The 12,493-nt window shown below is 38.9% G+C and overlaps 1 protein-coding gene across 12 annotated transcripts in view; it reads left to right on the forward strand.

Moving 5' to 3' along the window:
- PEX5L (peroxisomal biogenesis factor 5 like) overlaps nt 1-12,493 on the forward strand; it is a 102,335-nt gene that overhangs the window by 62,718 nt on the left and 27,124 nt on the right. For 6 of the 12 annotated variants that reach the window (XM_074547398.1, XM_074547401.1, XM_074547399.1 and 3 more), the window contains 2 exons: nt 1,257-1,295; nt 11,787-11,898. In XM_074547398.1, coding sequence (XP_074403499.1) covers nt 1,257-1,295; nt 11,787-11,898 — 151 coding nt within the window. The remainder of the gene's footprint in view (nt 1-1,256; nt 1,296-11,786; nt 11,899-12,493) is intronic. The other 6 variants (XM_074547403.1, XM_074547400.1, XM_074547392.1 and 3 more) reach the window with 1 other exon arrangement.

Below are 12,493 nucleotides of genomic sequence, written 5' to 3' on the forward strand. Positions count from 1 at the left end.
GCGAGTCCCTAGCCCCGCTGGGTGACCCATCCCGCTGCTTCACTGAGGGGGGAAAATAGCTTGGGGTAAATATTGGGGGTGTAGATGGTTTGACGTGAAAATTTAAACAAAAATGCATTTTTTCTCCCCAGTTCAGTTACCAGAAAGTTTTTTAAAGCTAGTTTAAAATCTCGGTTCTAATTCATGCCATCGATTGTCACGCCATAAATACTCATTTGCAATTCATATATAAAATATTCCCATTCTGTGCATATGTAAAATAAGAAACAACCCATTCACAGTAGTGTCATTTCCAATATCTCAGATCTCATTCCTAAGCTCTCACTGGGGTTCTGCTCCTGGTCTGGATCAGAATATGTGACTTGGCACATCTCATTGCTTTCATTTCTACACCTCCAGTCAAAGGAGGGATGTACGTCCCCACACTAAACCTTACACCTACCTTGGAGTAGCCACCAAGCATTTGGTGGTTCCATTAGTTCCTTAAAGACAGTGACTGAACCCTACTGTAAACTACTCTTTTTATGAGAGTGGGTTTTATTCCCTCATGTTGCTGACATGAATTTTTTCCCCAGGCAAGTGCATTTAGTTTACTGACGATATTTACTGCACATTAATGCTTCCAGCTCACCAGGAATGGAAATTGCTGGAAGCTGGTTTTACATGAGAGCCTTAAACGAAATCCCCAGTCTTGTTTTATTCCTCTCATGATTTAGGATAACAGCTACTGTACTTTAGAAAGTTCTAAAATACACAAACACCAGCACGTACTTCTCCAGCAGAGCATCGCAGATATGCTGCACTAATACACATTCTAGAAATATCATCTACTAATTTGGAAACCAGGTCTGGCACCTCCTCCTCAGGCCCTGTTGAACACCACGTTTTGTTCATGGTGAACTCCAATGTCTGTGAAGAAATTGCACAGAGGAAAAAGATGCTCTGTTTAAGGCATCATTTCTAATTTTCCATTAAGTGATTAACAAGTAATTAAAAACACACATAAAATGCCGCCCCCTCTAAACCTTCACTGCACCCCAAAAAAGATTGACGTGCAAAAAACTTCCATTGGCTTCAACAGGGCCAGGAGTTCAGCCTGGGTTCATTAAATGTTTAACACACCATTTGTAGTGGCTGTCTGTCAGTCTCCTCAGCAATAGTCTATGATAAATTTATGAGTAAAATGCTTGTGTCTGTTAGTCAGTGTAATTTCTTCCACTAAACACAAATACCTACTTCCCTGCTATGCACCAAAGGGGTGCAGAAGCCAAAAGGAAGCAGAATCAAGTGAAAAAGTGAGTATTTTCCATGGCCATCTCTGCATCATGTGTGTGTGATGTGCAGCTGTACAACCACGTTGCATCCATCGTTTGTCCCTGACTGTGGCTGCAGTGTTGGTTTGAGATGCTGTCCCTGCAGTGTGTCCGTGTGAGCCTCCATCCCCACCATCCGTGCAGGAACACGCTCTGCTGTGCCAGCCATCCCCATCCCAGTGTCTGTCTCTGCTCCCTACATGGTGAAACGGGTGGATGTCATTGCTGATCATGGGGTGGAACCAGTTCCAGATTCACTGCAAACTTCCCAAGCCAGATGGGTCAGGAGAACAAAGCCTGGTCTTTCCAAAGGTCCCACTGCCACCAAACCCAGAGTGGGCAGGTCCACATCTTAGGGAGTCATTTAATGCATTAGGTGTCCATGCTGCTCCAACCTTACAGCTACCTGAGCAAAAAACCTGCAACTGAAATGAAAGGATCAAGCCCAGACAGAGCACTGTCTTTTCCAAGAGAAAAAAACAAGTTAAATCCCTAATTTCCAAAGTCCTTGATGAAAGAATGATTAATCATGTCTGACTGTGGAGACAGACTCCACAGGAAGCATAATTGAAATCTGATACACAAAGATGAGTCTCTAAATCTGCTTTTTGATAATGTACATACACCCCTGAATTTGTAATTCAAAATACATATCTTTGCTCTTTTCCTGTGGAAAGTGATAAAAACACATCCAGCACAGAACAAGACAGATAAATAACCCCATTTTATTTTAATGCTCCTAGCAAAACCCCAGCTTTTAAAATATGACACCTACTTTTTGAATAAGTGCTGTGAATTAAATTTAAATTATGTTTACAATTCACAGATTATTTTATACCATCAGATATGGTTTTATATCATCAAAACTGAAGGCAAATCTTCAAATAACATGAACCAGAAATGTACTGCAGACTCCTGTGGGGCTGTGGCAGTATATGGCAACTGGGAGCCTCAATCACCATTCCAGCAGTAATGAGTGTACTACAGTAGGCAGAGGAGTATTCCTGGTAATTGAATGGACCTCTCAGTATCTATTTTTTGTAATCCTGTCTCCCTGTCTCAATTACCTTCTATAAAAGTCACTTTCTTCACACTTACTGGTGTGAAAAAGGATTCAGTAGTTGCCAAATTTAATACTTTAAGCATCAAGAGAGCGATCTTTCAGTTCTAATAGGATTTTGTAGAATATAACTCTATCCGTGTTGCTGTCTCCCTTTATCTTTTAAAAGATAATTCATAAGAGACTGGGACAAATTTTAAAAATGTATTTTTTCATATGAATTGAAACTAGAAAATGTGTAAGAAAGCTTGCTGAAGGTTCAAAGATTACCTGAATATGAACCAATTACTTCTACCAGAAGCAGAGAAATAAATTAGAAAAATCATGCATAAATTTGGTTTTAATTGCAAAATAAAGCTTTTGGTTTAACCTCTTCATAGCTACTTTGCATTTGTCAGGAGAAAAAAAAAATCTTACTTCAGAATTACTTCCTAATGAGAAATTTATACCTAAATATGCCCTGAAGTCAAAGTTTAATTGTGCAGTCAGCTATAAAATTCCCAATTTACTACAGGTCAGTGAACTTCAAAGGATCTGATTCAATCACACACTTCGACCCAGACTTATACTTTAAAATATGATTAACTGCTTTATTGAGCAGTAAAAAAGTTCATGCTTAAATGCTTTGCCAGCAAAAACAAAAGAAATCTCACAGTGTCACTGGAGTTATTTGTCCCAGATCCATCACACCTAATTTAGGTTCCTTATTAGAGTACACAGGTTGGAAAGATACCCATGGTAGGATCCCTATAAAGCCAACAGAAGGAAGAACTGCAGTGGTCCATGAAAGTCCTATGGCAAATACACTCTGGAATTATACAGAACAGAAATTGGAGTCCATGAAAACTTCATCAACAGCAAAAAGAAAAGCAAAGTTTATCTTGAAAGCCATTCCCCACTTTTGCTTTTATCTGAAAAATATTGGAGCTGCCTACCTAGAATTTATGGGACCCACACAGACATTGCTCAGAGCACAGTTTTGATCTCAAGCACTTATAATTTAAAAAGTTAGCCCACAAAACACTTAGGGTTTAGAATTTGAATTGGAAAGAAGAAATTTAAAAAGCTAGAATTACATTATAAGAAAAACGCTGAAATTCATCCTCCCCTGTGAAAAATGCAGGCTACAGCACATGTCAGAAAAAGAGATATGTTTCTTGACTACCCCCCAATTAACTCCACCAGATGCTTAAGGCTTTTTTAGGGTCTATAAGGTATTAGTTAGCATTCAAAGTAGGAACTATTATTTTTTTTAAGGGAACTTCATTTGCATGCCGATACTTAGTTGATCTAAGCACATTAATATTTGCTTAAGGGCTTGTGAATAAAATAATTCAACATTTCCACTGCCTAAATTCCACTGTTTTGGTGTTTTGGTTTTCATTTGCTTTTTTGTATGTTTGTATGTATGTATATATGTGTGTATGTATTTATTTACTTATTTTGGCAGTGGTGGTATATTTCTGCTTAGGTCTAGTTTGGTTTTTTTCTTGCTTGCTTTGTTAGGCTTTTCTTATATTTGTTTTGTTCTGTGGCTTTTTTGTGGGTTTTGGTGGGTTGTCTGGGGTTTTATAAGTCTCTAACAGGAGATTTTTAAATGCTTCCATTCAATTTTATAAAGGAAACAGATTAAAGATAGCTAATATTCAGCTCCCAAAGTTGTTAGTAGATTTTCTGATGTGTGTATCAAGGGCTCACTACATGGATTTGGTTGTATAATCACAGTTTTCCATATAAACTTAACAGTCCCATTTGAATCAATCATGTTCATTCTAAGCTTCTTAGCATTAGGCTTGCACTGACTTCCAGCCCACTCCATAAATGTGTTCTCAATAAGATTAAAACAGAATGGTGGGAGGTTCCTGTGGATGCAATTAGCTTCCCTTCTCTTTTACACCTACCTAAACCAGAGTTCACTCTGTTTTATCTAAGTTAAATATGTTCAGGTAAAAATGTAAAAATCATCCCAGTTTTAATTGTTGTCATTATCAAAGTCTGCAGTGCAAGAATTCATTGTACATTCCAATCTGCCTTCTGAGAATAGTGGCAATCTCCTCACTGATCTTAGGATAACTAGGCTTGAGATCCTACTTTTTGGACTCTTTTTAAAGGATTAATGATAAATTTATTAATAATATGTTCTATACATCTCAAATCTGATTTATTACAGAAGCTTTGAATACTTTATCAGGGAACACATCCTCACTCCTATTGATAACTCTTTTTAATCTACCATTGGGACAGGGTAAATACATGAAGTGCAAAAATAAAGAAATATAAAAATGAATAAATGCATGCTTAGCAGTACAAATATTAATTAATTCTTTACTTCTAAGTTAAATATTGCTCAACATTTACTGCTTTTAGGGCCACGTGCATAATTTCAGCAGGAATATTCTCATGAGTATAATAAAATTGCCTTGACAATATCCTTAAGAGTCATAAATTGCCTGCTTTCCTGAAGTTATGTAGATCTCTCTGTCACATAAATTAAATACATTTTTCACAAAATTGCAATTTTAGTTTGAAATTACCATGGGAATTGATGATGTAGTTTTTTAATAAAGTAAAAAAATTAACCATACCATTTCATAACTGCAAAATTCCTTACTATTCCTTAAGGACAGAAAGATTGGACAAACTATTTTTTGTGAATTATATAATATGTAAGTTTAGCTCTGGTTTTTATATTAATTTATAGGAGTTACTTTTCAGAAACTTTTTGGGTCTTCATTCATTAATACTCCAAGCCTGAATATACTGCCCTATTAAAAAGTTGTAAACCATGTGCTACTACAGTTCTAGATTCACTGAATTTGCTGTTTTTCCTGTGAAACTGCTCTACTGAATTGCAATTCACTAACAGCTTATGAGTTTCAAGCTCTCCAATTTGCTGAAAACATCCCAAAGCAACCAGACATGCCATGACAGGGAAAGGCCATTTAACAAGAACTTGTGATTTGGTTCCTATGACCAGACACAGTAACACATCCAAAACCACAGCCTAACTCTAGATATGCTGCAGAATTTTGTTTGAGAAGAAAAATCCACAGGGAGGACAAGAAAAATTCCATGTGGTTTTCAAGCAATTACAGCCCATATGCAAAAATATAGCAGGGATGTCAAATAATCTGTGGTGATGACAAAATGTTGTCTTGGATCACTGCTGTAGATCTTCAGCCTAGACAATGATATGGGGCAGGGGAGAGGCTAAAACAGAAATCACCAGGTATCACCACAAAGAAAACTCACGGCCAAATGAGAAATAAAATCGTCTACCACCCAGAGGGAGAGGCACTCTATTTTTGATAACAGCTTCCTTTAACTTAGAGAAGAGCATGGAGCATGCAGGCATGAATGCAAGTGGCAGATTTACAATAAATCACGTTTCTGTGTGGGTAAAGGCCAAACTGTCAGTCACAGTCACAGTTAAAGTATGACAAGAGTGACTTTCCTCCTCCTCCTCTTCCCCCATGGCTCTGATCCAGCAGGACAGTTAAGCACATGCTTAACCTTGAGTTTTGCAGGGCAAGTTTAAGTGCTCAGCTGGAGCCAGGCCAAAATGCAGGAGCCAGACACGACTGCCATGTTAAACCTCCTTTCAGCAGAACAGGTTGAACAGAGGGAAGGAGACACTGAGCTGTGAGATGTTTGATTTTACAACAACACACCATAACTTGCACAGGTCAGCACGTAGAAGCACAGGCAGGGTGTTGGTGTGACACAGAGATCACAAGAGTTGTCACTCAGCAAATCAACTGCTCTTTATGGAGATGCAACATTAACAATAAACTGTGTTGTTTAAAACCAACACAGCTGAATTCAAATATCCAATGCAGTGTCTACAGTAACCCTCCCACAGCTTCTCTGACTTCACACAAACCATGGCAGCTGGGGTGACTTGGCTTGTGTGATTTCAGGTAAGAATTGTCACCTCTGGTTCACACCCCACACCTGCTCCTGCCTGGCCAGAGAGCATTGGTTATCACCTGGGAGCAGGGCTGGCCTCCAGACAGGCAGCAGCACCTGAGCGCTCTGTGAGGAGGGAGCAAAGAATTCATCTCGGTTTTAGAGCTTCCCACAGTTCATGAGAGGCAGAAGTCAGGTATTCCATGGGCCATGTGAATCTATTCTCTCTTCTGGTGCAAACCAGGTATTTGGCTCTTATGTCAGCTTCATTGGGACATACATTCATAGTAGAGTGACGGAGAAAAATAAATGTATCACTCTGGCACAAGGATGGGGCAAAAAGCTAAGAAAAATAGTAATCATAATAATGTAGTAATCACACTTACTACAAAAGAGTAAATAAAGCGTGTGAAGCAGTAGTTTTGTTTGTGAAATCTTTATAAGCATACTATTAGAGTGAGAAAAGAAGAAAAACAAAAGTCATGAAATTAAATTGGATCACGAGACTACCCAGTTAGTCAGGACTTCCCTCTCCAAACACCCTCTGCAACCAGGAAAGGAGTTCTTCCAGCTCTTATCCTGCCAAGATAATGATCCCCAGACATGACTGTCAGGCCAATACTTCCAGTCATGCTCTAGAAAACAATAACCTACATTCTAAGTCGGGGTTCCCATTTATCTGTTTTTAGAAAGAGCCAGAAATCGATTGATTTGTTTCCTCCTATCCCAGGGAGTGTCACCAACGTGCCAGGTGTGTGCAGGGAGCCTGTCTGTCAGGATACCATTGCTGTGTAGCATAAAAATAATCAGTGATAGAAATTAGCTGGTGTCTCTGCCTAAGCACAACACTTACAAGCTGCTGGAATCAATCTCACTCTTGTACCAGTTGTTCCAGTGCCACCCAAAGAGCAGACAAGTTTCTCAGAGCAAAGTTCAAATACAGCATTTTTCCAGTAGAAAACCTGAGTTCAATGTTTCCTGCCTTCCCCCATGTTCATTTTCACTCTGAGCCTTGTGGAGCAGCTCCTGTTCCTGAGGCAGCCCTGCCACCCTCTCACACACTGAGGGGGCACTACAGGGAAAAGCCTCAGTGCCCAGGAGCAGCTTTGATGCTGAACTGCACAGGGGATTACCCAGTAGTAGTTTGGGGTTTCCTAAATTAGTGCCATGAGTAATTCAGTCAGGCTCAGGCAACAAAATGGATCCAATCCAAAATTCAATCCAACTCACTTCAGTAGCAAATTACATCTAAATTTTAGATGCTTTTTGAGCCAGTCCTTCTAAAATAAATCCCATATATAGCAGGGGGAAAGCTAGGTGCCTTTGAGAGCCTCCTTAGGGACAGCCTAAATTGGGCAGGCACAATCTCCCTCTGGAGTAGCTTTTCTGGGCATTTATCTCTCCCTATTGAACATGGAGGGAATTGAGGCACTTAATTTAAGAGAACTAGTTCACTCTGTGCTCAAAACATAGGTGCTAATTAGCTGCCCATGCCTGACTGGAAACCCTCCCAGTTTAGAGTCTAAATAATTTATCTTAAAGACTAGCATTGTGTTATGGCCTAGTAAAAGTTTAAAAAAGAAACAAACCAGCATGCTTTGTGCACTGCAAACAGATCAAGATCAGGAATGCAGTAGGAGAGAATACGAAATGGGATGGAAGGTCCATACCTTAGTTACTGCTAAATGCCCCTTGCTTTGCATATTTGGAAGTAGTGGGGCTGATATCAGACGCTTTTGACTCTCCCAGTATCTCTCCCAAAGGACCCAAAAGCCCCACTTAATTTAATTCCAAAACGAACTTTCATGCTTTTTGGAATGAAAGATTACAGTGGCAGCACTGGGGTAGGAAAACCACCTTTTTCTGCTATGCTGTTCCCAGAAGACTCATTTGAATTTAGGAGTATCTTGTACTATGGATGAGTGTCTTCAGATGTGTTGGTAGTAGGAAATACCAGCCTCCACAGATTTCACAAATCCCTCAATTAAAGGAGTGTGTGGGCTTCTTCTTTAATTAAAGTGAATCTTACAGAGAGAATTTAAGTTCCTAGAGACATTATGAGAATTTATGGCACCCACTGGCTAAATTACTACTGAGATACCTCCATAAGTCTGCACCACTTGGTGTGTGTGAGGATATTGGGCACATAAATCCAGTGTGGGATCAGCTCCTGCCCACAGTGCTGCTTCCCCAGCACCCAGGGATGCTGGGTCACTTCCCTAATTTCACTTTGCTCCCCTCATCTGCAACACAGAGATAATATTCCTCAGCTCTGTGGTGGTGCCAGCCTTGATTCATGAATGTTTTAAGGCATTCTGTGATTTTTCAGCCTGAAAGGTGCTTGAGAACCATAAATTATTGGTTTAATATAGATCATAGTTTTCATCTCATAAATCTTTTATGTACTACTCCAAATTCATGCCTGATATAACTCTAATAACTTGTGCAATATTAAGCAAGGGATAAATTTGGTACAGTACATGAGGCAGCAAAATGAAATTCCAAGTGTGAGACCAAGGGCTTAACAAGTGGCATTTCTTACAGAGTAATGTCAGAAACCTACCCCCCTGCCCACTTCTCTGCAGAAAAAAATATCATCTCATGGCACTCTAACTTAAGTCTTAATTCATCATTAAATGTCTGCTTAATGTCAAAATAGTTTTTCTAATATTTTCTATTGCTATACATAGGTAGTTTGTGTTTATTGAGAATTAGTGGCCATGGTCATGTTTTTGCAATCTGTTTTGACAAAAATGTTTGAATTGAAAGCAGGTTATTTTTCACAGACATGAAATGTCTTTTAATAAGACATTCCTACAGCTTCTGGTCCTTAGCCATGGGAGCAAAGGACCCAGGACGAGGAGGGGTTCAGTGGGTCACAGTCACATCACAAACAGCAATGTAGAAGGCTTGGCAAAAGCTATTTTAAATAGGTGGGCATTTTGTCCCCCCACAATAAGAAAATAATCCTGTTCATAAAGTTCACTGCTGTGATAGTTCAGCTCTTTTAATTCCCAGACCAGCATTTTAATTCTCATGCCCAGTTTAGAACTCTGTTATTGGGCCAGCATTTCTCTACAGCTGAAATAACTTTGCTCCTCCAGTGTCATCTGACCACTCCCCCTTCGTGTGCACATGAAGAATAACTGCAGTCCCACTCAATGTTCATTTTTTTAGCCTAGGTTGAACTCTTATAGTGTTCCCTTAAAATGTAATAAATGTAATGAACACAAGAAAAAAAATTCTAAGGACATGATAGCCATCTTTGAAAAGGAGAAAAAATTGTCAGACCTCATATTTCAGTTAGACCTTGGTAAAATTCAGCTCTTTATTAAGTCTTATCTCCTTCCCCTCCATGACTCTGATTCTTAACATTATTTCTGGTCTTCCCAGAGTTTATCCTCTGACCTCTGCAGCAGGTTTGGGCAATAAATTGCCTTTCTATTCTTCACTGTCTGCAATGAGTGAGCTTGGGTACTTTGGTTCTCATAATTCTTTCTTCATTTCATCCTTCCCCCATTCTTTCCTATTGAAGAAAATTTCCATGGAATGTAATGGAAAACCTGATAAGCATCTGAATCTTATGTGATAATGTATCCTATTGATAGTCTTACAGATAAAGAAACTTATTTCCTAAGAAGTTTTTATATTTTCAATGATTCTTTTTCTTTTTTCCCTCCTGTCCCTCTCCAAATGATCTAGGACTTTTCTTTATGCTGTGTGAATGCAAAAAGAAAAATATATACAAGCATCTTTTGCTGATATTGGGATTAAATTTTAAAATACTAAAAGTAGTTTGGAAAAGACTCAACTCTTAAGGCATCCACATGTTTTTCAAAATAGTCATGAGTAAGGATTGTCACCAAATCATAGAAAGAAAATATAGGTCTGCTTAATTCCTAAACATAATCATTAGGTAAATTTGTAGACCAAGGCATAATGGAAATCAAAGGTGTGCAGTTGATATAAATGCAATTTCCAATGAAATCAAGCAGGAATTCTGTGCATTGAATGAGACAGCAACCTGGACAGGCAACCCAGAGTTAACTCCCCCAATATGAATTCCCTGGTGAGCTGCATCTGCAGTCTGGGTTTAGCACATCTGGAGCTGGGACAGCATCACTGCCACATTTCTGAACTCAGATGCCACATCTGCCCTCAGCTGGGCAGGCAGTCCCTCCTCTGTGTTCCATGGAAACTTCCATGGTGTTTCAGGGCAGAGCTCTGAGCTCCTGGGCAGATGCATTTGGGCAAGGTTTGCAGCACCGCAAGTCAGTGCTGGATATCAGATTAAAGGTTTGACCCAAAATAGTGGGTCTCTTATTGCAATAGCTCCAGTATTTTGCTGCAGCTTTGCAATAGAGAAATCAAGTACTGAACAGCAGTGAATCTAATCTGGTTTGCTGTAATAACTTTAGAGATAATCCTGCTGCTGGAGTAGCTCAGAGCCAGTATTTAACAAACATGAGGGTGAGTAAATACCCTTTTTGGCCAGTTTTAGTCCATGTTAGCATCCTAAATTTAAAAATTCTAACATATCTGAGAGAAAACTTTAAAAATTCAACAATGGAAGAAGAGTTAGAACGGAAGGTTGAGAAGAAGATGGAGAGGATAAAATAAAGCTGAGACACCTCCAGACAAAGGCAACAGTGGGAAAGCATTTTTTCAGATAAAGAAATTAAGATATTAAGATAATGTAAGTGCAGGGCACACCACCAGACATCCCTCCTGCTCAGCTGAGATCTTAATCCTCTAATCAGAGATAGATGGCAAAGAGGAGACTTTTATTTCTGAGATTTGTACAGATTTATCTTTGTAATTCTGATACATTAAATAGCCTGTAACACAGAGATTTCTCTCAGGTAGCAGAGCACCAGTGCATTCGTCCAAATAAAAATGGAAAACTGCTCATAAATAAAAAGCATTTTATGAGTCCTCCCACAGTCAGAGCTCATGCAGGAAGTTCATACACTCACCAGGCTCCATCCACTGTCATTCACATATCATTTATGGCAGAGAATTTCTGTCTCAGCAGGTCATTGTTTAGTGGGCTAATGCTTATTTGCAAGATGAAATGCTATTGTGGAAGTTCTGTGGGGAAGCATGTTACTTGTGGGGGAAAAAAGACCACCTCAAAAAAAAGCAAAACAAGCCCTGCTTATCATCCTGGTGACAGAGAAGGGCAACTTCACCATGGATTTGAAGGGAGCTGCATCAGGCCCTGTAACTGTAGCCCTATAAGCAATAGTATACAATAACTGCTAAGGAAAAATCATCTTGCTGCTTTATCTTTGTGTGATTTGTTAAACTGCAAGATAATTTTGCCCCAAAAGAGTAACTAAAGCTTATTTTATTTTAATCCCAGTGCTATTTGTGCATCGTCTAATTGCAATATCTTACTCTCACAATTAAAAATAAAGCACATGCTATTGTGAGAATATGTTTGATTTCTGTAAATTCTGCATCCCAAGAACACTCTGTGACCTGGGGTTCTTTGTTGCTAGCTGGTGAATGAGCAACAGGAGAGCAGACCCCTCCTGAGCCCCTCCATTGATGACTTTCTCTGTGAAACTAAGCCAGAAGCTGTTGCCAGGCCTGTAACATCAAATACTGCAGGTAAACAACATTTTTTATTATCCCTCACTAGACAAAAATAGTTTTAGTTTTAGCTTCACTATGGCAAATTTTTGTCAAGTGACTTCTCAGTTTGTTACTGTGTGCACAAAATCACAAGCTGGCATTAAGTTGTGATTGCCTGACCTGTTAGAAGAAAATCTTTGTTCATTACATATATGGGGAAATCTGATGTGATTCAAATCACATCAATTCTAGCAGATAGATGTGAAATTAATGACATCTTTGGGGCTGAAATTAATGCAATTTGTTTAAATCTCACAGGATGTACATATGAGTCTGAATCAATTCTCTGTATTTGGTTTTGCAAAATTTTAACCTATGGGAAAACTCATATTTAGTCTGGTTTTAATCAAACTCATTCTTTACTCTAGAAAGATTTTTTTTAATGAAATCTTGGATGAGTTTTTAGAGAGAAAAAGGGGGGAATATCAGAACACTTAAACCAGGCTGAGTTCAGACATTTTGTTGGTGAAAGGATTTAATATATGTCTTACCTTCTTTGTGTTGTAATGAGGCAGTAGAGAAGGTAATGACATCTAAGAGTGAATCCTGAAAACCTTTTGAATTATACTGA

Source organism: Zonotrichia albicollis, chromosome 9 (assembly GCF_047830755.1).
Source record: "Zonotrichia albicollis isolate bZonAlb1 chromosome 9, bZonAlb1.hap1, whole genome shotgun sequence".
Lineage (NCBI taxonomy): Eukaryota > Metazoa > Chordata > Aves > Passeriformes > Passerellidae > Zonotrichia > Zonotrichia albicollis.